Source organism: Syngnathus leptorhynchus, chromosome 13 (genome assembly GCF_054491065.1).
Source record: "Syngnathus leptorhynchus isolate UIUO chromosome 13, UIUO_Slep, whole genome shotgun sequence".
In the NCBI taxonomy this organism is placed as follows: domain Eukaryota; kingdom Metazoa; phylum Chordata; class Actinopteri; order Syngnathiformes; family Syngnathidae; genus Syngnathus; species Syngnathus leptorhynchus.
The window spans coordinates 6,575,558-6,602,025 of record NC_141207.1 but is presented as its reverse complement, the minus strand read 5'-3'; the positions used below and the strand labels follow the sequence as shown (position 1 = coordinate 6,602,025).

The following is a 26,468-nucleotide window of genomic DNA, read 5'->3' as shown; positions in this document are numbered from 1 at the left end:
ACAAACAATCTTTGAGGGAGCGCCGCGCTCGAGACTTGTTGTCGCAAACGTTTCGCTCGGGCTCAGCCAGAGGTCACGACCCCGAACATCTGCGATCCGTGCCCGTACAAGGTCGGGACCCCGCGGAAGCGTCACGGATTTTACGCTGAGAGTGCGTCACTGACACGACGGCGCAGAGAACTGTCATGATGAGGGCTGAGGTGCAAGGGCATAATCTGATATTAGTGTCTAGAAATAGATGGTTAAGACCTTGTTCGCGTTTGTGGGAATCTAATCCTGAAGTAATAATCTATTAAAGAAACAGGAAGAAATATTGGATTTTTATTTTTTTTGTCCACATGTGACGCGGGATTTCCTTTTAAGCCTCATCGCTAAATACAAATGCACAGTGTTCTTTTATTAGTACTATTATTTTGTTATTGTTATTATTTTAGTGCAAGGCAACGTTGGTAGAAGCACAACCCATAATGGTGGTTAGTATCATTAGCACTGTGGCTAGCACTGTGGGTCAACCCCCCCCCCTACCGAAATATGGTTGGAGCCCCCAGATACCAGATCAGATAATTGAATTTTTGGTATTTTCAAAATTTTCTGGGGATTTTTTTCCACATTTTCGCTCAAAGGGAATATCTAATCAATCTTAATGTTTTCTGAATAAATCTGTGGATTTGTAAATCACAAAAAACATTGTTTCACAGACCCACTGACATCCTTGGCCCCCCCATGCCCTTTTCCTAAGGAAAAAAAAAAAATCCTAGCTCCGCCAGTGCCTTTCGAGTGCATTCGGAAATATTTTGACTGCACACCAACGGGATGGAAGAAACTGAATGTTCTCAACTCCCGTTTCCCTGCCAGTCCTAATGTCAGATTGTGGAGGAGTTGCACCCTCGGGGAGGTGTCACTCAACCCCTCACAGCTCATGTCGTGTTACGCTTCGCGTCGCCGACTTCTTCTTCTTCTTCAGGTTCAGCTAACTGAAGCAGTACGCCAGCACCTGTAAATTAAGATGAAAAACGATGTCATGATGCGACGGCCGGAGGTGCGCCGTGGGCCGTTGCCAGGGGACGTTTTGGGAGGGTTAAACATTTGTCAGGCTCTACCACAGTAACAGGTGGCACAGGGGGCGGAGCCTCACTCTGTAAACAAGCTTGATGGGCCCGGCCTTTGTGTGTTTGTGTGTGCACGCTTTTCAGGTTGATGCTCCAGGTGCTCAAAACCACCTCCTCTTTCTTTGTCCTTTTTTTCATGGGAGGGGGGGGTAGAATTTACTCATCCATTCCTTTTTCCTGCTCCCATTCCTCTCAAGTCTTTTTCCCCGTCAACAACGCACACACCCCGCTGCTCTGCCTTTTCTTTTCGTCTCTCTTCTGCGCTCCCTCCCCTCCGCAACTCTCCCCCCCCCCCCCTGCCTCCCCTCTCACAGGAGATTGATTGGGTAATCTGGCCGGGTGCCAGCAGTGCCCGCTTTCTCGCTCGGGGGAAGGAGAGAAGCGGGGGCGACATGACGACATGCTGGAATAATAATAACATCCATAATGTAAGCAGAGTAGGGGTTTTTTTTTTCTAGAATGGAGGGATGAGGGAGGGAAAGAGAGAGAGAGACAGTAGAGGAATGGAGTTGCCAGGGCGATGTCTTCTTCTTGTTGCTTTAAGTGCTGCCTACACACCGTTTTCCGTCTTTCAACTTTCCCTCCCCCTCCTATATATCCCATGCAGGCATTTTTGTTGTCGTTTTTTTTTTTTCTCTCTCTCCTCGCTGTCCCTTTAAAGGCCAGGCGGCGTCCTATGCCGCGTGTACACCTTTATGTATCTGAGGCGCGCACCAAAGTGCTGCCCTCAAGCTACGTGCGTGTGTTTGCAGTCGGAGGTCTGCCAGTGACAGAAGCAGAAGATCAAATATTGTTTATGATTCCCTCCACCTGTAGGTTGATTGTGGTTTGGCTTAAAGTGGCCATAAAGCATTTGATCCTCGACTCGGGATAGCGCGTGAGCTCCACGTGATGTGCGTTTGACCGACGTGGACAGAAGGAAGCTTCAAAGTCAGACGACGGGCGGCAAGAGCGGAAAAGAATATGTCGCCGAAGCTCCATTGGAGAACACAGTTGAGGAAGTGTTTCCATTTGAAAGTGTGAATATTAATTTTGTCAAAAGAATGAGAATTACAGTGTATGTAATCCAACCACGTAATTTTCGACAAAAATTTTCAGAGTGCTATTTTTGTCAAATCTTTGGGGGTTGGTGTTCCAAGATCGGTCATGGAACAGATTAAGTCAAAGTACCGCTTGACTTTTCTGTCAATCAAACCACAAAACATTTTAACATTCCTAAGTGTGGTACAAGGTTAACCACTGTTAAATCACGTCATCCGTGGTGTTTGCATTTTCCTGTTCTGCCTCAGCACTTCACTTGATGCTCCACGTGCCACACTCACATGGCTTCAACCCTGCTCAGATAACTTTTTGGGGAGAAGCCACAAGAACCTGGCATGAGGTTATTATCCCCACGCTAACAACACTTTGGGCCTCTCGTACTTTTAAGTCAATTTCAAGGACGAGGGGAAATTCGCTGCTCTTTTCCCGGCTTCCTGCTTTCTTTTGCCGAGGACCAGCTCGGAGTAGCACTCCACTTCTGCTGTTCCTCATTAGGTCTGAAACATTGACGAGTGCTCCGAGGATTGTCGGGCCGGTCCCCGGGAGACTTTCAACCCGTTGAATCGTTGCATTGAAGCTCTTGCAGTGAGCAGAGCTGGAGAACATTTTGGATCATTTCCGTATTTACACTGCTGAGGAAGTTAATCCCTTTAGGTAAACTCCAGCGGGATAATAATAGCTTTGTGTTTAGACTTGGTGAAGCAGCATGTGGCATATAGGACAAGGTTATTTTTGCTGAGCTGTGGACTTAGGTGTGACCTGACCTGTTGCTTGAAATTTTTTTTTTTTCCCCTTGTTCTTGACAATCTTGATTTGTGAGCAAAAAAGTCCAGATGCTAGCTAATAACTTGACAATAAGCAGCATTTGTTATTTTAAAGCTACACATTGCATGTTTAGCTAATAAAAGTTCTTACGAGCAACTTTTTTTTTGCGTCTAGTCTGGAGCGCGACACATTAGCGCAAGTTGACAAATGCGTCCGATAAAAGAAAAATACCAAGCTCAGCACACGTAGCCTTGCTATAGTTTGATTTTTTTTATTTATTTTTTTACAAAGGCTGCAAGTGCAGCACAATCTGATATCTGTGAGAAATGGCAGCAAATCCGGATCGATCCATTGATCGCCTGAGTTGCTTTTCTGCTCTTACGCTTTGGCCACTACTTCTCTCTGCGGAAGTGGGTTAGCTTGTGATTGGCGTCGAAACCTGGCACTGTGTTCGCATGCGTGTGTGTGTGTGTGTGTATGTGTGTGTGTGCGCCGTACAGCCTTGCCAGTCCACCAGTCTCAAGTACCAGCTGAGCACCCAAACTCCCAACCCAAATAAACAAGCCGGCTCTATCAACGATGCTATGGGTGGATGCACGTGTGCACGAGTGCCTTAATTGTTGTTTTTGTGTAATCACACACACACACTTGTCTGTTTCTCTCTGTGTGTGTGTGTGTGTGTGTACATTGTCTCTTGCTCATTGAATAAGGCAGTGAAACAGAGTCCTTGAAATCTGCATTGAAACAATGACTTTCTTTTGTCATTCAATTTCTAGACAAAACAAACCAAGTTGTGTCGCTCTCTTGCCTTTTCTTTCCCGTTGCCTTTCCCCCCGCCTCACGCATCCTACATTTTGACGCCGAGGCTCTCGTTCTTTACCGCTACCGGGGGTATATTTACAGACGGTGCCTTTAATGCTCCGTAATGATTATTTTTATTCAAGGTACTTGTGAAGCCCGCTGGCTCCGAGTGAAATGACTCCCCATTGGCTCGCTGATTACCTCCGCGGTTGCAGTGACACCCGCCCTTCTCCGCCTCTGCCGCCATTGCCGTCGCCACGCTCTTATTTGGACCTTCCTCCCATTCTCGACATTCGTTATTTTTCCTCGACGTGTAGTCATAGCGGCTTTTCAAGGGCTCTGTCACTCAAATTTGACATGTCATGTTATCGTTAACCCAAAGATAGTAACGAAGCTTGCTTTAGATAGCAAAAAACAATCTATACATATTTTATTTTATTTTTAAATGAATTTGTCCCTGGCCCTAATGCGTTAATAACAAAACCCCAAATGTCACCGCTCACACAATTGCGCCTACACGCGTGTCAGTTCTTCGACGCACCCCCCCCCCCCCCCCCCCCCCCTCGTGTGTGGTCAGAGTCGTGTTTATTGTTGCACATTTCTGTAAAACGTTGACATTTGGCAGTGGAGAAATCCAGCACGCTGCACTCTTAAAATGGGAAGGGAAATAAAAAAAAAAGGTCAGTGTTCACTGAATGGAGCCGTATGAAGTCCAAGCAAGAAGTTTTGAAGGCTTTCCTTTCCTCTCAGCTGTTTTTTTACTTCTTTTTTTTTTTTTGGTATGCTGTAATCTCATCGTTGACCAGATTAGCGTCTGCTTCATATTGTGTGGCAGCAAGCAGCGGAGACATCTGGAGGAGACTAGGGCAGGAGGCAAGCCCTGATTTGCTACCACATCAGATTACCTTTTTATTATTAATATTTCCATCTGGCTATATTTGGTTGTTTGTCTTGACTTTTTTTTTTTTTTTTAACGCATGTTTATGGACGCGGAAGACACCCCTAATCTAGATTAAGCGCGTCGGATTTCTTAAAAACAATTTTAATACGGGTTTTCTCAATGTGTGGTTTGCGGGGGACGCAAGTGGTTGCCTCATCATTTTGAGCAAATAAATGGAAATAAAATGACTTAAAATTGAGCACATGAAAAAATACAAATGTGTGTAAATTGTATGTTTGTATGCTGCTTATCAGAACACTTGCTGGTGTTTGGCCAAACTTTTCAGAATTAGTAACTCGTATTTTTCTTGTTGATCCATTTTTAAAATAAATATAATATACTTTCAAGTGACTCGCATTACTGTGCCTAATGGAGTCATATCTGTTTCGATTCCCCCCCCTTGCTAATACTGCCATGATGCACATCCAAATTGGGCCAAGCGGGAGAAAATAATACAATTTTGTGACTTTACTCCTGTGATGCAAATCCTTCACCTTGGGAAAATATCCCATTTGCGACAACAAATGTGGAAAAACAAATCATGGATTTATATCTTCATCCAGATCTTTCTTGGCCCATGCGGAAGCTCTTTTACAAATTTTTGTCAAAACAAAATCAATCCACTTTCTATCATTTGAACATAGATATTGCTTGTCAAATTCCCCTTTGAACTAATTCCACGCATACGTTGGTTTTCCCGCCATCTAAAATTAACATAACTGGCTAATTTTAATTTAAAAAAAATAAAATATATATATATATACAAAAATGTATTTCTGCTCCCCACATGCAGCACGCAGTCTTCCCCTCCATCTTCTTCTGTCTCCGCCGCGCTCTGTGCAGAAATGATTTCCATTCCTGCTGAATTTAATGAGGTTCTGCTGAACTGAGGAAAAGGCGCGGGGAGTAAAAACACACACACACACACACACACACACACACACACACACACGTACACGCAGCCACATATCTACTACAGCCAGATTTAAGTCTGCACTCCCTCTCTCTCTCATAGTAATTCACCGAAGCTTGGTCACGTTCTCGTTACCCCAAACAGATTGTTTTTTTTTGGGTTGTCATTTTTGTTGTTGCTTTAAATCTCAGCCCCAGTAAAACAGACACACAAATATTACAAGCCGAGTCTAGATGACGTTTTAGTGCCCGGCACACACTCGCGCTGACGAGAAACACATTTTGGTTCACCAAGCACGCTGCTTCATGGGCTCCTTGGGGCCCGTGCAGGGGTGGTCACCATGGTAACGCGCTACTCTGTTAAACGCTACCAAATGCTGCCGAACATGTTTGGTGTTGTCGCACAGTTAAATGGGAATTTTTGTTTAGTAGGAAAAGCAAAAAAGTGGCAAAACAGGTGGTACGTAGATTTAATTCCAAAACGGCAACTCACGTGGCGCACATGAAGGAGCATTTAGTCAAAATGTCATAATTGCCGGAGCCATTGTCGCGCGCGCCACTTGAAACCGCCGTCGAGCTCGCGCAGCTAACAAAGGAGCGTCTGATTCCGAAGAGCTGCTTTCCAGCCACCGCTGTGTCGAATTTTGATTGAAAGCTGCTCGAATCTTCAGCAAAGAGTCTTAAGTTAGCAAGATGAACTAGGCTAGTCGGCCATTTTGAAACAATGGTTATCAACTGTTGTCAGACTATTCTTGTGAAAGAAGTTAGAACAATAAAGCTTTCTTCTTGTTGAAAAATTGTTTCTTAAAATACATGTTAAAGAGGAATACAAATCCATACAAATGATCTTTTGATGGCATATAGATAATCAAAATATTTGAGTTTGACCTTTATTTGTTTCTTTGCCATTCCTCCAGCATTCGTCATCACCAAAGCAACCAATCTCCCATTCTCTCATTTCTTCAACCCCTCCCCCCCCCTTCTTCGGGTCCCGGGCAACCAGTCGCCACTCAATAATCTGTTAAATAGCATTGATCACCGCCGTTTAGTTTCCTGGCCGGCTACTTAGGTTGTAAAGCTGATCAATGCATGTGAATGGGAGCCACCTCGATGGCGGATTGACTGCTGGGGCACGCTCGGCAATCAAATCGTTTGTCTTCATTTGCTCCTCAATTATTCGCCATAATGGCCGCTGTCACCCCAAAAAAAAAAAAAAAACAGGCCCGCACCAAGCTCAAAGCCGACGAGCGGTGACCGCGCGAGAGGAAAGCGGTATCGCGTGTCCCGATGTGCTGACGAGGAAACACCGCAAAGTGTTGTTGTGTGTCGCAGATGGTCGATGAGGTCTGACCCAGACTGGACTTCCTGTGTCAGAGAGCCCCTTTTCCTAAAATCATCAATCACTTCTTGTGAGGCGTGAACGTAGCGGTCGGTGTGTGCGTGCGTGTTGTGGGTGTGTTTTTCCTTTCTTTCCTCGACTTGCCTTTCATGTTCTCTTTTCTTGCTTTATTGATGGAGCTCATTAAGAAAACGCATGCTGGAGTCATCAGTGAGCAAATCTTGTACACTTAACGTTTTCTTTCAGCCTTGTTGGCCCCTTTAGAACTCCATATTCTGTATGTTAGCATCGTAAAGTGATTTCAGTGATTTGGTTCTATTATACTTAGTTAAAAGTAATTGCTCTAAAAGACTGAGAACGACGTCGGCGTCCATTTTGGAGAGCTAGCAATACTTCAAAACTGATAGTCGGCTGGCTTTAGAGAGACAGAAGAGTAATCATTTATTTATATTTATTAAAAAAAAAAAAAAAACTTCCCCATTGCAGCCACCATATGGCCTGCTCAAATATCCAGCCCATCCTCCCCAGTCACTACATGATCTCAAAAGTAATGGGGTACCTGTTGATCAGTCACATGACCCCAAAGCGACACATCAGGGCTCTCCGATTGGCCGAGGAGGCCCTCTGACAAAACCTCAGCAAGTTGGCTTCATCATCACGAGCCCTAGCTCATGTTTAATATTGCCCCCTTTGTGACATTTATTAGCCTCTTTGGCTCTCCTTGTTTCCCTCTCTTCCGTGCCCCCCCCCCCCCCCCTTCCCCACTCTTTTTGCTTCTCCATCCCGTCGGCCTTTAACTCCTCCGCCTTCCCCTCCATCGCCTCCATCCATCTCTCGCTCGGGCCGAGGACAAGGAGGTGAAAGCCAAGCCGATTACAGCGGCGGTTTAATCTGGCTGACCCGCCGAGGGATTGCTCTGCGCTTTGCTGCGAGGCTGGAGGGCAGCAGGGACGGCGGGTGGGTGCGGGAGGGGCGGAGGACGGGAGCAGGTGAGCCGTTTGGAACGCCACGTCGGAGGGAATACGAGCGCCACTTTGCCACTAATTTCCTTCCGTCGAGTTGTCCTGCGTGAATGCGTGTCTTCTGAATAGACGCCCTCCAATCGTATTAACGAACAAGAGCCAACACAAAAACGTCCTTGGCTCCCATTCTTTTTGCCTTGTCCTCTGACAAAATGTCCATTTTTCTTTCTTTTATGTTTCACTTTAGCAAGTGTGAACTCTGATTGATCAGGTTCAACGAGCGCTAAATCAGATTGCGTCCGCCGGGGGGGCTACGTCCCTTTCTTTTCTTTTTTCGTTTCCTTATTTGGAATCACTTGAAATCACACATGAATGGCGGCGGTAATAAGACAATTTACATAAAAGAGGTTGGGCAGTGTTCATCTTGGCTGATGTCCTCACATTGACACACGGCAGTCAGGCTGGATTTGCAATGCTGGTCCAAGTGCCCCCAAACCAATTAAACCAGTCCGAGATACTTCAAAATCTAAAATACTGTTTGGTGTATATTTCAATGTAAACAAATAAAGAGCGACAAGGAGTCCTCTTCTCCCTCCTGCGTATTCCTCGCTGCCTTTTCAAGGCTGGTTAAGCCTCCCCCCCCCCTTTCAGAATCAGGACCAGTAGGAAGCTAATCCGCCTCTCCGACCGGACCCCTCCTCCGTAGAGGCACAGCGGGGGTGGTCTGATGAAAGAAGGGCTGATACGAAGGGGTATGAAAGGCATTGTGGAGACAAACACAGACACCCGCGCCGACTGTTCTAGCGTAGCGCCACGTCGGAACGTCCCGTCTCTGCGACGCTACGTTTCACTCCTGGTGGGAGAGGTGCTGCAAATAATTGAGCTTCAATAAGGAAAAATAAATAAATACAAATCGCACAATAAAACAAGCAGAAGCTGTATTTCTTTAATTGGAACAAGTGTCTCCATGTTAACACTCTTCACAACTGTTTTTTTTATTTTTTATTGTAATTCAGCCACCCAATAGTTTGAGACCCCCCCCCACCCCCAATACTCCAAAACTCAGAGTTGAAGTTTTTCCCGTTGCTTGAAAAAGTCGCAAGGACCCAAAGCTGCAATTGAACAGGAAGTTAGCCATTTTTGTTTTGAAGCTAGCATTTCAGGCTAATTACAGGGATCATACTTTGTTGTCCAGTAATGCACCCAAATGACCTGACTTCAGGAGATGGGCAACCCTAAATGCGAAGACTCACTCCATCTTGCAATTCCTTGACTCTCTTGGTCAGCGTATCATCTCCGTAACTGCTACATGGCTACTACTAGCATGCACCTGCTCCATGAGAATAGTTATGTGACCCTGTACCCCGGCGGGCCACCACGGGGGACCTTATTTTGGGTGGCACCAGGTGCAAAGTGGTTTGGGTTGGCTACTTGATCTAGTGGGGGGGGGGGGGGTGTTAAGTGCGTGTGTGTTTAAAGAGGTGCGGTTTTACACTGGGGTCAAGCCTGCCTGTCTGCATACTGGAGTCCAGGAAAGGTCATAGATTGGGTGGAGGTGCCAGGAATAGGAGTGTGAGATGCCTGCGTGTTTGTGGCGTTGAGGGGCACACACACACACACACACACACACACACACACACACACACACACACACACACACACACACACACACACACACACACACATACATACGCACGTGTGCATATGCATGCATGCACAATAAAAGCTGACCAAAGTGGAGCAGTTTGCTCCCAGCCCTCCTCCTTCTCCATCTTCCTCCTCCCCTCCTCATGTAAACACAATGCTGCTTTCTGGATGTGGGATGCCTGAGGGACAGAGCGCAGACAGGAGCCCCGTCACCATGACAACAGCTTCTCCGAGCTTGCCTGACACCCAGACACTATTGGCTGAGGGCTGCGGGGTGGGGTTGGGGGGGGGTTAGAAGAAAGAGGAGGAGGAGAAGAGAAGGAAGGTGGGGTGATTGGAGAAAGAGAGAGAGGAAGTTAAGCAAGGGGTAAAAAAAAGAGGAGGAGGGGTGTGGTGTGGTGCGGTGTTGAGAAAAGGAGATAACGGAGGCAAACGACCCCATTTCTCCTCATGGGGTTGTGCGGCCTGCTGGTGGGCTTGTGTGGCTTTCGCATAAAGAGGAAGAGGTGGCTCAGGGTGCGCGCCATCTTCTCAGGGTCATACGCACACGCCGCTGTTCTGTGTTGCATGTAAATGTTGGCACACGTGCTTCGCTGCGTGCTAATAAGCTTAGCTTCCTCCAATCCGGGAACTTCTGCAGTTGAGTAAATCAATATATATCAAGAACTATAGTGCGGAATGTATGGCGACCATCCATTGATGCAATGACAGCTACACTCTGCATTTGAAGAAATAAATAGAGTCAATGTTCTGAACTCCTGTTTTGAATTCCCCTCTGGTACCACCGAGGACCTTCTAGTCATTGATACCACTCCGTGGTTTTGTGATCTGATGGCAAGAGCATGGCATGGTCAATAGGACTCAAATATTTTGCATTACTGTACCTGTGTGTGGTGTGTGTATGTGTTTGTGCGTGTTGTCAGCCTTCTGGCACTGCTTGAGGGACAAAACAGTGAATGAAATTTCTCTGTGTGTTTTGGAGCATGGGGAATGGGGAGCAGTGTGTGTGTGTGTGTGTGTGTGTGTGTAGCTGCAGTCTTCCTACCGTTGTGTGATCCCTAGCATATTTAGATGAATCATTGAAGAGGGGGGGAACATGTGTGTCCCTGAATATGTTTTGCATGGCGCATTGCTTGCTCTGTGCATGTACAGAAATGTCTCAGGTTGTGCACTCAACATGTCAAAAAGTGTAACCATTTGCAGACACACACACACACACACACACACACACACACACACACACAAATCTAACCACGCTACTTGTGCAGATCAGCCCAAATTTCACCACAAACACAGAAAGACAAGAACACACACAGACTTTCTCTCTTTCTCTCGCTCTCTCCGTTCTCTTTCTTATTGCTCTCTCTCTTTCTTTCTCTTTCGCTCTCTCTCACACACACACACATGCACGAACAGCTCCATTTCTTTGTCTCAACTTCTGGTTTTGATTTAGGAGCCACTATGCGTTCACCACCCTCCCCTTCACGCTTAGTGTATGTGGGGGTAGGAGGGGCGGAGCCAAAGAGGGTCAAAGGGAGGCAAGCGTGTTCCACCTTCCTGCCACTGACTAATACTTGGAGACATCTTCTCCTCCTTCCACAATTGTCTTCATTTTCTCCTTCCATCTCTTGTACGTGTTGTTCCCCGCCTTTGTCGTCGTGCTTCATTTGTGTGTGTCTGTGTGTACAAGTGTGTTGTCCTCTCTTCTCTATCTGGGTGTGTGTGCCAATGCGGCGCATGGCTAGCTGCCGCCGTGGCGCTGGATATTTCTGTCAGCCTCCATTTATCTATTGATGGCAAACGCTGGCTACACGTGCGCTCCATGCGAAGGCGCCCTCCCTCATCCCTCCTCCTCTTCCTCGGCCTCTGTTGTCTCAGAGTAAATATTTGTCAACCTCCATCCCGGCTGACCCGGGAAGTGTTGGCTCGGCGACCTCAGGAAGCGCTTAGGCTCTCCGCCTCGCTTGCCGTTGAATGGCAACAAGTCGTGGCGAGCGACGGGGCCGAGTTGCTAACCAAAACAGCAGCACCTACGGTCGGTTCATTCAAATAGGACGATTTAGTGGATGTTGTAAATAACGGTGGAGATTGAAAGACGTCAGATTTATGTTTTACTCGAGGTTACGGTGATGACGGTCTATCTATCTATCTATCTATCTATCTATCTATCTATCTATCTGTCTGTCTGTCTGTCTGTCTGTCTGTCTGTCTGTCTGTCTGTCTGTCTGTCTGTCTGTCTGTCTATATCTATTTTTGTTGTGTTGTTATTCAAACATTTGAGCGCTTTAGCATTCTCTCCTTATCTCTTCTGTGACTCTCCTCCCTCGCTTACTCTTGCAACTTTCTCCTCTCTCCAACATTTCTACCCTTCAGCAGGCCACGTGCCTCCGGGGGCCCTCCTCGCAGGTTCAGCAAGTCCCACAGACCAGCCATTGTCTTGGGAATGTGGTTTTCAACCCCCCCTTCCTCCCCCCTCCTGTCTGGCAGCAGACAGGGTGAGGTGTTGTTTGGTCAGCAGGTCTGAAGAGTAGAACCTGATTTACCTCGGGAGTGAGGCTGCCAGTAACGCCGAACTTGACATGTATTTCCCTAATATTATGAATCCACCTTGAAAAGTTGCTCCAGTTGTTTTTCTTTGTCGCTCTTTTATCACCACTGCACAATGGGGGAAAATTAACGATCAATTCATCGATTAAAACCGTGAAAACTGTCGCTGTCTTTTTTTTTCTCCAAGAAGCAGTAAAAAAACAGTTTTACAATAACATATTTCATATAAACACACCACAAATGACAGATTTAGTAGCAGAAACATCTATTTATGAGTCGTTTAAGTAATGATGAGTAGCAAACTGCCCATTTAAGACAGCAAAGACTTTTTATCTTTATTTTTTTACTAATACAGGGAGTCAAGCCGCCGATTTGTCATCTTGGTAGTTTCAGAGAGACGCAACCGACGTTGTATTTGTGCATAATGTACGTTGGCTGTTTGGACCCGTCGCAACGCCCTAGCTGCACCTTGGTCGTCATAGTAACGAGTGCCACTCTGCATCGTACAGGCGGCTCTTTTGCCTGAATTACTTCCAGTCGGGATTTATCTACACTTATTACCGGTCATTTAATTGATCCTGATGTGAAATGCTAATGCTAAAGGGGAAAACATGTTGCGGTATTTACGTTTGGGCTCGACGTCACGCGGCGATTGACTGGCCGAGGGGATGACGCTACATGACGCACAATAAAATCGGATCCTCGTCGCAGACCACCGAGTGAATTTTTCCATTTATCAAAACGTTTCAATCCCAAGCTGTCTCTTTGGCCTTTGGAGGTGGAGGTGGTCTACACGCTGCTGCCTCGGGGATATGAAATGGAAATTAGTTGTGTGTGTGTGTGTGTGTGTGTGTGTGTGTGTGTGTGTGTGTGTGTGTGTGTGTGTGTGTGTGTGTGTGTGTGTGTGTGTGTGTGTGTGTGTGTGTGTGTGTCTCATGGCCCAACCCCCCAATGTCTGGCGCTCAAGAGGACTGCTCCTTTGGGAATGCCTCTTCCTGCCTGGCTCCACACACACATTAACACACACATACTCAGACGCGCGTTAAAATAGAAAACGGGTTGAGTGGATCAGACTGGCGTGCGATGGTTTTAAATGTCTCGTCTGTGTCTTGTCGCTCACTAAACATAAGCGCCGCATCCGCACCACGGGTCGGAACGTCCGACCGGGGGGGGGGGGCCGGGCCGCAGGTGGGGGACGTGAACGGATCTTATACAGCTCATTTTTCCCAACATGATGAAAGATGCTAATTCTTGTTAGCATTTTTAAGATAACCACTTAGCGTCAACCATATTGCTGTAGGTTTTGAGCAGATTGGGTTACTTCTACCAAAAGTTGGGTTCAGTATTTTGACCCAACAGATCTGGTCGAAGATTGATTTTTAGTTGTGTTGTAGAGTTGAAGCATTTTTTGGGGAATTGTTGGTGGCGCTTGGATTGCAAAAGTGTGTCACGCCACGGCCCCAAAGGGAATCAAGGTTCAAATCCCGGTCAGGGTGAACTTGGTAACACCAAGTCGGATCCCTCGACAACAACATTTAGGCCAATTGCTGATTCCCAGCCACTGAAAATCCCAAATCTGAATTAAAATAGTTGGTGCCTTTCATTAGGAAACATTATGTACTCTAAGAACAAAAATATCCCAAAATGGGACTGACACATCTTTTTAGGTTATTCAAAAAAAAAAAAAAAAAAAATTCGGGTTACTTTTGACCCAGCACTTTTTTCCCCTCTTTCAATAGAAATGAGAAAAAAGGAGCACAGCAGCATAATAATATGAACGATTGGCCGAGAATAAGGAGGTAGCCATTGCTAACAAGGTTGCCAGAAACTCTTTTTCATTTTTAATAGTCTCGTAGGAGGTCTGGCTGATGAAGTGTTATGTTATTAAATATTGGCCCCAAAAAGTTGGAGCTGCAACACGTTTCAGTCACAAGTGTGGAAGTGTGTATCTGTAGGTTGGATGACACCCGAAAATGCAAAGATGCCATCGGCCGCACTTGGCGCCTGTGGAAATAGTTTGTTCCCACAGTCGAGCTTTTGCCGATCCTTTATTCACTGTTCAAGAGAAAGCTCTCCAAGTGATCTTTGACCATTTACTGTCTCAGTATAAAACAAAGCCATCAGCGTTTGACAGCTTAGACTTTGCAGTTTTTTTGGAAGCGTATCATTCCTCTCGCCCATTGACATCGAAGCGCCGTTGCAAAATGCCACCTGGGAAAAAGTTTGTCTGTACCCGATCAAACTTCAGTTTGAGAAGTTTTATGGCTGCCGCACTGCTTCATGAAGTGCAATTTACATTTAGCGTGTCCCTTTTTTTAATGTATTTATTGATATAAAAGGCTCTTATTTAATTCCCTATTGTTTGCGGCCTCAATAAAATGACAAAATGTTATTTCCCATTCGAAGCAACAGTCACATTTCTTTCATTTTTTGTTCCGGAGGTCAATCGCCAGGTGTGCGAGTGTAATTTTCTCACAATTGTTCAATTCTGTCATAACAGTGAAGGGCAAGTCATTATCACAACAAACAATCCAGTCAAATATAAAGGAAGCCGGCGTGAGCTTCGTGAAAACAACTTTTCCGGCTAGAAATATTTATTTCTTCAATTTGAATATGAACCGTGAACCTCTTTGATACGATTTGCAACATTTGTGATACAAAAGTGCGCCTGGCAAGATTCACATAACTCAATGCAATAAATCCACATTGCTGTCAATCAGAGCAAATTCACTCTTGACGCGTTCAATCAAATGTGCGATTTTACTTCATCCTTGTTTAGCATACAGCCGGAAAAAAAAATAATTCAATCGGTTCTGGACAAGGAGAACATTACACAAAATCTAAATAATTGTAATATATATGATTAAAATATTTAGTTTATGGTGGTAAAAAAATATATGTGGATAAGGGAAACCATCATATTATGAAATGACATTTATATTCTGCAAATGTCACATTCCTTTCAACACATTGTATTGATTTTAGCACAATTATGCTAATGAATCATTTTGCACACTTGTAAGGGCAGAAACGTGACACTATTTACACTAATTCAAATACATTTGATTTGCCTTTGCTCTTCTCATCTCCAATTATTTACATATATTCATAAAGAAAGGTGGCGGGAACATAACAGCAAATCATTCTTAAATGCCACTCTGTATTGCTCGCTAAATGTCATAAAGAGAAGGGCGTGCGCGGATACGCAACGTTCCCACCAGCCATGTTACGAGTGTGTGCGGCATTGGTGAAAATGTTTATGTGTGTGTGTGTGTGTGTGTGTGTGTGTGTGTGTGTGTGTGTAGGTGTTATTTATGATGAGGCTCAGACACTAAAGGCATTCCTGCTATTTTTGCTGTCAATCTCCATACCTTTTGCGGCGCCAACTCTTGCCGTCTCCTGCTTCCGTTTGCACCCTTCCTCGCTTTCTAGAGAATTCCGCTCGTTTGAGATGGCAGCTGTGGAATTTTTCTCACATATAGGCACAATGTGTAAGCATGTGGTAGCAGAGTTTTATTGGTTTGCATTTGTTTTGCAAAGAGCTATGTGGCCATGCTTCCATTCCAATGCCCCCACCCACCCCCCTTCCCATCTTTATGATTAGTGGATGTTAGGGTGAAAGCGCGCCTGATGAAATGTGCGCTTGCTCTTTGATTTAAAGGCGCTGGCGGGTTGTTTTTCACCTCTGAGGATTTATGTCCAGTAGTCCGAAAGGAAGAGGAACAAGAGAACAAGCGTCTCTTTCACTCGGAGAACCGGCAAAATTGCCACAGCTACAGTTAACCCGGGTATCGACCCAAAACCTATTTGATCCATTTATATAAAGCCACAAAAAATAGTGAGGGTGTGTACACTTATGCAACCACATATGTTCAGTTTATTAGTAGTTTTCCTTTCAAAATATTTTTCTTATTTCAATTAAATTGTCACATTACCAGTGTGGGGGGATTGACATAAATTATATTAGTCTAATTGTTTTTTTTATTTGACGACTCAAACATGCAGCTCCTCACAACCGCCTCAAAAAAGTAAACAACTCGGTCAGAGCAACACCAGTGAAATAAGTCGTGCAAACTTATAAGTTATCTGAAAGCAGCGTTTCCTTCCCTCAACGCACACCTTTCATCCCGCCACATTTAGCTTTGTCTCTAGCCTCCGAGCATTCCCTAATTAGCCTCGTTAATGAGCTTCAATTAGGCACCTAGCTGCAAACGCGAGCTCCACTCATAGAGTGCACATAACTGAGTGCGCGTTGGTCCCGAGTCTCTCGTGGCGACATCGAGTGCTTAATGAGGGGAGTGAAAGGGCACGGGCCGAGCGAGTGGCGTGTGTTTCAGTGTGTGTGTTTGTAATTAAAGAGCAGTGCCAGCAGGGGGGACCTGTGTTAGGAAGGGTCGCCCGGGTGAGGAGCAGGCTGTCGGCAACCTCTCGACACTGCCAATAAAGGCTTGACGTGGTGTGTGTGTGCGTCCATGGAGCTACTCATTTAAGAAAAATATCCAAAAGTATTTCATCCTTGTTTAAATTTTAGATAAAAAAAAATGGTCTGGGAGAAGCTAACGTGCTTCCTTGCTCATTTGGAAAGCTAGTGAAGTTGATATCCCCTCGCTATTTGGAAGTAAACACAGCGCTATGTGAACATGCTTCAAACAAAACATCTCTGTGGTGGACCATGAAAAGCACAAATCCATCTGATCCCACTGGGGGGGGGGCTACAATAGTTTACCTGTGTTGTCTGTGTCATGTGTCGCGTATCCGTCTCCGCAGTCTACCGCCCTAATCAATAGCAAGTTTACTGGCAGGCAGCCTCGTTGTTTTTAATGTCGTCCTGTGAATGTATGTGTTTAATTATTTTGTCAGCTCAGGGTGTGAGTTGAACTAGAAGAGTTCGATACCACTTTTTTTTTTTCAGCCCAATAGAAGCACAAGTATTTACTCTTTGAGTACTGCCCGATACCAAATACTGATGGAAAAATCTTGACAATTTTTGTCAAACTTGCTGCTGCTCACCTTGGCCACCAGGAGGCAGTATGATGCGTCAACTTGTCTTGACTTCTCAAAGAAGATAAAGAATATATAACTGAGTAATGTTATATTGAATGTATAAATGTGTCGCTTGGTTGCTTGGTTATACGTCGTTAGCATTAAGCTAGCAAATGATGGCTTTTATCTGGAAAAATTCTCCCTAAGTTGAATCAGTTGTATCTCAAGGCACCACTATATCCCGTTAATAGTTTTTTTTTCCCCTCTCAACATCACGACTCGTCTGCCGCCCCGTCACCCGCCTCTACTTATCACGACGGGATCGCCTCGACTGACACTTATTGTACAGACTTGTGGCTGAGGGAAGTGGAAGTGAAGGAGGGTCGTGACAGAAGGTCCCCGGGATGGGAATAGCGCTGATGACGGTACTCGTGAGAAATTCCCGGCTTGGTCGGTGAGCTTATGGAGACTGAAAAAAACGGCAATTTTGACTATTATGTGCGAAAAACACATTGACAGACACACTTTCTCAAGCACCGGCCGTGTTACAGTGGCCAGCAGGTAGTCGTAGTATCGTGTCGGTCTTCTTGTTTGGAAGCAGATAACAGCGGATCCATTACTCTCCGGAAGCGGCGGTCTGATCCGTGCACTGATACACACTCGCATTCACTGTCTGAGAGCCATCCAGCCAGCCAGCCTGGCAGGCAGGCAGGCAGGCAGGCAAAGTAGCCTTTGGCACGGAGCTGAAGAGCTTCGCAAACCGTGGGGGCCAAAGGAGGGCCGACCCCTCTGTTGTTAGAGAGAGACATCAAATATGAACCGCCTGCTATCCCACTTTTAACCCCAAATGAGTCCGAGTTGTTAAAGTCTTACATCTATCCTCATCTGCGCTCAATTACTCACTCACTCGAGTGTGAACGTGTGAACTTCACCAATTGTCAGTGTCGTCGAATAAAAGCGTGCACGGAATTATAAATGTAGCTGTCCTATGTTAGCCGCTTATGCTAAAAGGTTGTAGCTGGTTCTCCACTAAACGGTGCTTAGCATTTAGATTTTTTTTAAAATATATATTAATTGGCCCAATGAATCATTGATGGGAATTTTACTCTACCAAATATCGGCATTAAAAAAACGATCCATAACGGTTAAGACATTTATAATACTTGAAACAGCGTAAGCTAAAGGCTGACAGATTGCTGCAGCAAAGTGGAGACTAAGGAGTATAATACCGCAACATCCAGGAGCAAGTCACAAATGCAACATTAGCTACAACCTCCTTTTTATTTTCCGCCGAGAGAACCCAGGCGATAACGTTGGACAACAGAGATCCGTCTGACTGCATCTCTCTCTTCTTTTTGCCACTCTTCTTCATTTTCATTTTTTTCTCTCCTTCTCGCTCGCTCGCTCGCTCGCTCGCTTTCCCTCCGCCACCGCGGCCATGCTGTTGATTGACGGCCCGAGGGTTTTAATGGGCACTGGAGTGCAGGAGCTGAGGTCGGGGTAGTCATGGCAACTAGGAAAAGGGGGCCTTTTGCTGCTACTGCTGCTGCTGCTGCTTCACCTGCGTAGTGTTCGAAGCCTTGCACATTTCTTGCAAATCAAATAGTGAACGTCTTGACCCTTTAAGTCCTCTTTGGAGGCACAATTGGACATTGTTTTTCCTTGCACTCAGTTCATTTCTATCCTTCTGTTATAGATCAGTCTCTCTGTGGTATGTTAGCTGTGTTTTTAGGCAGCCTTCCTCCCTCCAGATCTCGACTAACCGCCAGCAATTAGGCGTTTTATTAGGGCCAGGTCGAGGTTAGCGCCGTGTCGCGTCTCGGGGTATTTTCGTAAGAGAACATGAAACAAAGTGACTCATCCCACCGAAGAAAATTCCCAAGAAGAAAAAACAAAAAAACCTCTGTTATTGCCTTTCTCGGATGTCACAACACGTCCAAGATAAACCCGTGGAAGTCATTCTAGGCCGAGATGTGCCTCAAGAACAATTGAGACAAACAGTATGACCTAATACAAATAGTCAGAAATGGCGACTCCCACTTTGGGGAGGTTCTCCTAATTCTGTGAGAAGCTTCATGTATCGTAACGGTTCTCACGACATCCAAGGCAAATGTAGAAAACTTCAAAAGTGAAATACAACTGAACTGTACCAATTTTGCTTTTATTGGTCTGTAGCTCAATTTGCGTCATGTGTGTGTTTTCCAGAGCGCGGCCGCCGCCCCCAGCCCAGTGATGGGCAACATGCCGCCCAACGATGGCATGCCGGGAGGACCCATGCCTCCGGGATTTTTCCAAGTAAGCCCCACGACCAAATTTCACTCCCAAGCTTTGCATCGGACATCTCCATTCTGTCACGAGGCACTATCCTTATTTAATTTTTCCAATGTTCACATTCCAACTTCACTACAGATCGCGTTCCCTCATTCATTCCAAATGTGATTTTCACACCGACATCGCCCCACCCCCTTGACCACCCTTAAACCCAACCTTCTTTATGCTCCTCCTCCTTTAGCTGTCCTAATCCCTATCCAGATGTGTGCCCTTCTCTGCCCCCTCCCCGTCCATATGTCACACGGCCCGCTCGTTGGCTCCTCGTGCACTTTGTAGCCTCTCTCTTTGTCGCCCAACTAGCCATCGCGGCCTCTAAAGTGTGTCAGCGAAGGTGGGAAGAGAGGAGGAGACTGTTCTCCCCGGTTTGTGTTGCTTCACTAATTCCTCCCGTCATCACTGTTCTGTGTTCTCTGAAGGCTGTCGACAGGGTCTCACACGCACACGGCTGTCCCACACGCGAGCCTTTTTTTACAGCACGCTTTACTTTGACCCATATCCGACTAGTTTGGAAGTTTTATCGTAGCGTCAGTCGATGAGAAAGAAGGCGTTGCGGGGAGTTATGTCTTAAAGAAAAACAGAGGTGATCGTTATATAACGGCATGGAGATGAGCATTCATATTTCATGGCTGTTTGTCTCATGGTGGTGTCCTTGAGCACAACTTTAATGGCTCTGTCAGTAATGAAGCATGACGGCGCGCGCACGCTGTCTTCTTTTATCATGTTATAATTGATATATACTTAAGATGTACACCAACGTTTGGGGTCACCAAGGCAAGGTCGAATTTTCTGTGAAAATATGAAATTGTGTGTATGATGAAAAAGTTTGGCGGTTGCTTTGAATTTATTTGATTTTTTTAGATTTTCTTTTTTATATTTCAGTTTTTTTTTTTAATCCATTAGAGACTCCTGGACTTGTAGTTTGGATTAAACATCTTCATTTTATTCCAAAATGTGATCCAAACTTTTGATTGATGCAAATTGGCCATTGAAAAAAAAACAAATGCTGAATGATAACTTTCAAATTGGAATGAAAATGCATTTTGTACAATGTGTGGATCACCATCATTAATGTTGCCCATTATTAACAAAAACATGATATAAAATAAATGAAAATGGATTTCTTAAAAAAAAAAAAAAAAACGACGTAGACTAAATTAATACAATTGAATTCTGTCATAATTAAATAATTACGGTAATCCATCATTCCCGTATTAACTGTGACAACAAAGAGCCAAACACACTTTGAGATAATTCCTGCCTATATTCGTACCGTGTGCAACGCAGCCATTTGCATGCATATCCATGTGCTCATGGATGTGAGACGCGTGCGCCAGCGCGGCGAGCGTGCGTGTCGGGGTCGCTCGGAATGTTAATGATGTATGAGCGGCGTGCAGGCAGCAGGCGGGGAGAAAGCTATCTGCTGGTGTTGCGTGAGTGACACGCCGTTCCATAAATAGACCCCCCCTGCGCATGACGGACAGACAGACAGCATGGCAGAGGGGATGCGGGGAGTAACAAGAGGAATGGATGGATTTAGTTCAAGCACGACCACATTCTCTGCTTTCAATCTCCAACGAGAACACGGCAGAGAAAACGGCCACATGCATTTGTTGTTATTTCCGAATAAGCATGCGTAGTATAGCTGCTAGCATTTTTAATCTCTGTGTATTTATTTATTTATATTTGATTTATTTTCCCCAATTGTCACATTTCATCATATTTGGACTAGTTTCTTAAGTTTTTCCCTTTTAATGGGAAAATAATCGTTTATTTACAGATAAATTCCCCGCTTGGCTCAAGTTGAACTTTGGTGGCAGCTTTCACTCCTTGAACTGCATCTTTTTTTTTTTCCCCCCCTTCACGTTTACGACAAATACTTCCGACTACCTACCCTGACGCATGTTTCGTTTATACTAGGTGACGCGGTAGAAGGTAAGGTGTCATCGCAGAGCCAAGTGGTCCGAAACCAAAGGAGCGATTTATTGTCACACGCTTGAAATAAACGCAGGCGAAATGCTTCCCGCCCCGTCTTGAAACTTCCCAATTACACAGACGCACACACACACACACACACACACACACACACACTACTGTGCGGTAGTTTGAGTATGACATAGCTGAAACCGGAGCTGAAAGCGTACACGCTGCATTCCTGGCGAGCTGACATTCACTCCCCGGTGAACTAATGGCCACTGCGGTTGCCAGCCTTTCTTTCGCACAACTCCGGCTCTTGAAAGGGGAAACATTTTGAAACTCTCACTATATCCATCTAAAGACTCGGATGTGAATCCACGCACTTCTTTTGTCGCACACGCCGTTCGAGGTGACACGTGGCAACTCGCCGGCTCGTGAGCAGTTTTCTTATTTGACTTCCCCGCTGTGCCGGCGAGGTAATTAACACGGGCGACCCGAAGTTTGATTGCGAGAGAGCCAAGGGTGAGGGGCAGAGGTGCTACGAGCCCCCCCTCCCCCCTGCTGCGTGCAAACAGTCGATAGATGAGATGCGCAAACAGAAAATAAGACAAGGAGATGGCGCCAGGGTCCAAACGGGGGTACTTGTCAGGTATATAAGCCCCCTCCCCTCGCAGGCAAAGTCCATCACTGCTGCATCACGGCCCTCTGGGGAGGACAGGCAGAGGGGAGATGGCGGGGAGGGGAGAGCGAATTAATGATAGCAGCAGGAGGAGGAGGAGGAAGAGAGCACACAAAGGCATCGGGAGACTCGTTGGCCAATGTTTTTCGTATGCATAGGCATTATAATCCATTAATTGATCTGTACGAATTTTGTCGATTGTGTGCGCAGTTAAGTGGGTGACTCCTATCGCCAGTGTAATTAAGCACAACACTGGCATGGAAACAGGAGTTCACAACATTCATTTGATGAAAAATAGGCATATTTCATCGATAATTTTGTCAACTGTACCATAATTATAGACACGGTAGCACCTTGGGATACAAGTTGAACCCGTTCCGTGACCTTGGTTGTAACTCAAATCACCTGCATTTTAAATCACTAAAATAAAAAAATCCATTAATACGTTTTAGCTCGCCCCCCCCCCCCCCCAATTAAATTGGAACACATTTTTTATTAAGGAAAAATAATTTAGCATTTTATTAAAACTGAATAATGACATCATTAAATGCAATGTCAAATGTAGTGTAAAAATAGTTTCACAACTTATCAAAAGCACTCAGCTGGTTTAATATTGGCCATTCTTTGCAGAGGATAAAGAATGAATGCCTCTGAGTGTTGTTATATTCCCCGTATACATGTTCTGGATGACATCAGTACAAACAATGTGTTAATTCCAACATCGGGTTGATCCTCTGATCTGAAGTCAAACACCTCTTAGATCTGTCAGTACAAGTGGGCACCAGTACAAGTAGGTTCTTTGGAACCTCAATGTCGCATCCCCTCTTGCCCAAGAAAAAACAAAAAAAAGATCCAAGAGTCGAGAACGATCGGGTTGTTTAGCGCACAGGTGCTTCCGGGACCGAGCCCAACAAGAGGATTAAGTTCGATGACACATTTAAGAACAAGCGGCGCAAGTATCAAAGGCAAATTCAAGGAGACTCTTCAAAGCGGTTACATGGTGAGCACGTGGCGAATTAGAGAGACACCTGCTTTTTTCCCCCAAAAAGGTAAAAGACGTATGTCGTCTCTGATCAGTTGCACCGCTAAGTAGCCTACAAATTCCGCGAGCAAATGTATCCAAGCTGAAAGTTAAAAATGAAAATCCCTGAAAATGTTGTGAAGAGGGAAACATCTCATACGGGCCAAAAAGGTGTCACGAGCCTTCAATGTGAAAACCCACAGAGGAACGGAACCATACTTGACTCTTATCAGTGCTGCTTGTCTTGCCACAAAAGTGACACCGAACGATTCTTCCTCAGGGATTCGGAAGAATGACGGCCACTCGAAACATTTTCTTCTTACCGTCCTTGATTTTGTTCACTCAAGGTAAACAGCGAGTCTTTGCCTCAGACGTCAGTGGAGTTTCTTTTCTACTCTCGTCCCGTTCAGGGTCACGGGAAAGGCTCGGAGTCTATCCTGGCTGACTTATGACCCTGCCTACACCCGGTTCACTATTCACATTTTCCGTTTTTTTTTTTCTGTGGATCTTATACTCAGCTGTTCATACAATAAAAAAACCTTTTCACAAGATGCTACAAAACCCTGGCTTGTAGTGTTAAGTCATAATCGATGTCAAGGAAGTATGTTGAAAGGATTCATCTGGATTTGAAGATCTTTGTATGTTGTGTAAAAGTTAAGTTTAGCTTGGTTAGTTACAGAGTCTCTTCGCCTTGTGGTTATTGTTGTGACGCTGAGGAGCTATCAAAAAGCTAAAGCTAACAATGGAGGTCTCATTGTTAGACAATTGCTGCGGTTGTGACAATTGTGGCTTGGGAAAGCGACGTACACGCTACTTTTTACGTCCTTAAATCATCTACTGTAAGCAATTTATTTTTAAGTGTAGTGAGAGTTTGTGATTTAATTATTACTGTCTAGGAAAAAAAAAACATTTGAGTCATTTAAGGGCTGAAATTGCGCAGAGCAGTGCCGAGAATGCAGTCGACAAGGTCTTCTGACGAACGTGGCAGCAGCTTGTCACACTTGTGCTAAACAGTAGCCGCCTCGTGATGATAAATTGTTGACAGTTACTTGGCAAAGAAGACAACAAAACCAGTCACATGCCACTTCACAAAATCTAAAGCCATTTTGTAGACATCTCATCATACGTCTGTTCTGGTCAATTTCCATTACAGCCATCGAACATCATTGAGTTTATCGTAGAAAGTTAGACTCGAACCCGGAACTTTTTCACTTCTCGCTCATCTGCGAGCTCGGCCCGATTGACACGGATGACTCGCTACCATTCTATCATGTTTAATGTCTCTCATTCAGCCCTGATAGCATGTTGTCATCTTGTCACTGTGCTATATTTATTGTCAGCTAGCTGGAGAGCTCTCTGGAATGTTAGCAAGGAGTGACAATGCGCGTGTGCTCGCTTTATGTGTGTGTGTGAGAGTGAGTGTGTGCGGGCTGTTCCTCCTGGCTTTGTTTGTTGTGTTCAGTGATGCAGGCTGCTTTGTATTCTCGCTGTGTGTGTGCACGCGTGTGTGTTTGAGTGTGTGTGTGTTCCCGCTGCTCGATCGCAGCGACACACTGCCCTCTAGTGGCCATTGAGTTAAAGCCACCAACAGTGGGGATGCTGCTGCAGGTTTGGAATCAGCGTCGGGAAAGCGAGGGGGTTGCGTCGATGCTTTTGTGGTCCCGTGCCAAGCTGTTATCTCCTTAGCCGGCTAGAAAATGATTTTATTAATTGCTTCATTTAACGCTCCCTATGCCCCCCCCCCCCCCCCCACTCCCCTTTCTCCACTCCTGGCCGCTCACACACACACACACACACAGTGTTGGCTTGCGTACACTTCTGTGACAGTTGAAGAGTTCTTTCTCCGCGGGGACCTGCAGAGGGAACAGTGCGGTCATAAAGGCCGTATGCCGGCCCATTCACATGGAATGGCAGGAAGGCCCGCAGAGGCCCAGCCAGGCGAAGAACTGTGCTCCATTATGGTACATTATGGGGGGAAGAGCTATTCTTCATGCTGTGGGGGGCACGAATATGTTTACACAGTGGCTACTCACGCCACTTCCACTTGCTATTTTCAGAGGCAAGAAGCAAGTTGTCTTCATATAAGTCAGTACAGTCTCGGCGTATCAGACCCGAGTTCAGCAAGCTTCAAATTATGATTATACATTTTATAGGATATAGTATTCATACAAAAACGGCGATCTTTGGTGACTTATAAACGACACCAGTGGCTGTTTCCATCTTAACCACCTGTGGAAGGATTACAATTCATGCTAACTAGCGGGGATAGGCTAAATTAGCTAACTGTGATGTGCAGATTTATCCTTTGTCAGTTGTCCTTTTGGAGTAAGCCGGTTAGCTTCTATTAGGTGTTTGATTATTTTTAATTTGGCATGTTTTTTTCATATGCAAACCTCCAGTGCCAGACTTATTGTTGAAATTTGTCATCTTCCGACAATATCAGAGACGTATCATTCCAATTTCATATTACACTAAAATACTGTATAATGAGAATTGTAAAACTTGCACATGCGCGCGTGTGTGTGTGATCATTATATTATCCCCACAAGGCATCCTACTGAACTTTGATTTTCTTTTTTTTTTTTTTGGGTCTACAATAGCTCCTTCTCATATGATACAGTGAATTATTGAAGGGGAGCGTTGAAGGAAGGCATGAAGCAGGAAAATGTCAACGCCGGTTCCTCCTAAGTGAGGGGAAACTAGCCCGTGTGACTATATAGAGAAGAAGCTACATCTGGGTCAGTGCAGCCTAGACCCTGCAGGGGTGTCTTGTTAGACACACACACATACACACACTGGCTGGATGGCTGGCTTGGCAACAACCACAATAACCTCTGAGGTCAGACGGAGCTCGTGCTGCATTAGCCCCAGCGTGAACCTGCTGAGAGACAGAGTGGGCCAGGACAGCAGGTGTTAACCACCCCAAAACACACACACACACACACGAGTCACTACTGTGCCAACACATCCAGTCTGTGCCGCATGTCCAACTAAACCAACATTTTTCTAACACGAGGATAGATTTCAGGCCGGCTGCGTGCTGTTTGTCTGCCTAATAAGCGGCTTTACCGCACTCATCTCATAACAGCGTGAAAGTCAACAGGCAGAGCCAGAGGAAGCACCTGCATTTATTCCTTTAGTGGCTTTTACTTGATTTTGGGATTCCTCTCACCCATTATTATCTTCTTTTTTTTTTTGTAGCTACAGAGACTGCACCTTGCTCACTTCTACCTTGTTTTAAATTGAATGAAATAGTAGTACGGCTCTAAATTATCCATAGGTGTAGGAATGCTTGTTAGTCTGTATTTGCTCTACCATTGCCAAGCGGCCAGTCAAGTCAGTTGGGATCAGCTCCAGCTCACCCGCCCGCCCCTCAAGAGGACAAACTCTATCAAAATGGACGTCGTGATGTCGTAAAGTTTTGCATTATTTGCTAGGCTAAAAGAAAAAATTGTGAATGGTGTAATTGGTATTCTT

General features: G+C 45.3%; 1 protein-coding gene across 4 annotated transcripts in view; it reads left to right on the top strand.

The window, feature by feature from the left end:
* Positions 1 to 26,468, top strand: part of LOC147047182 (single-stranded DNA-binding protein 3-like) — a 71,056-nt gene that overhangs the window by 37,523 nt on the left and 7,065 nt on the right. For all 4 annotated transcript variants that reach the window (XM_085927473.1, XM_085927475.1, XM_085927474.1 and 1 more), the window contains one exon: positions 19,252 to 19,341. In XM_085927473.1, the coding sequence (XP_085783599.1) occupies positions 19,252 to 19,341 (90 nt within the window). The remainder of the gene's footprint in view (positions 1 to 19,251; positions 19,342 to 26,468) is intronic.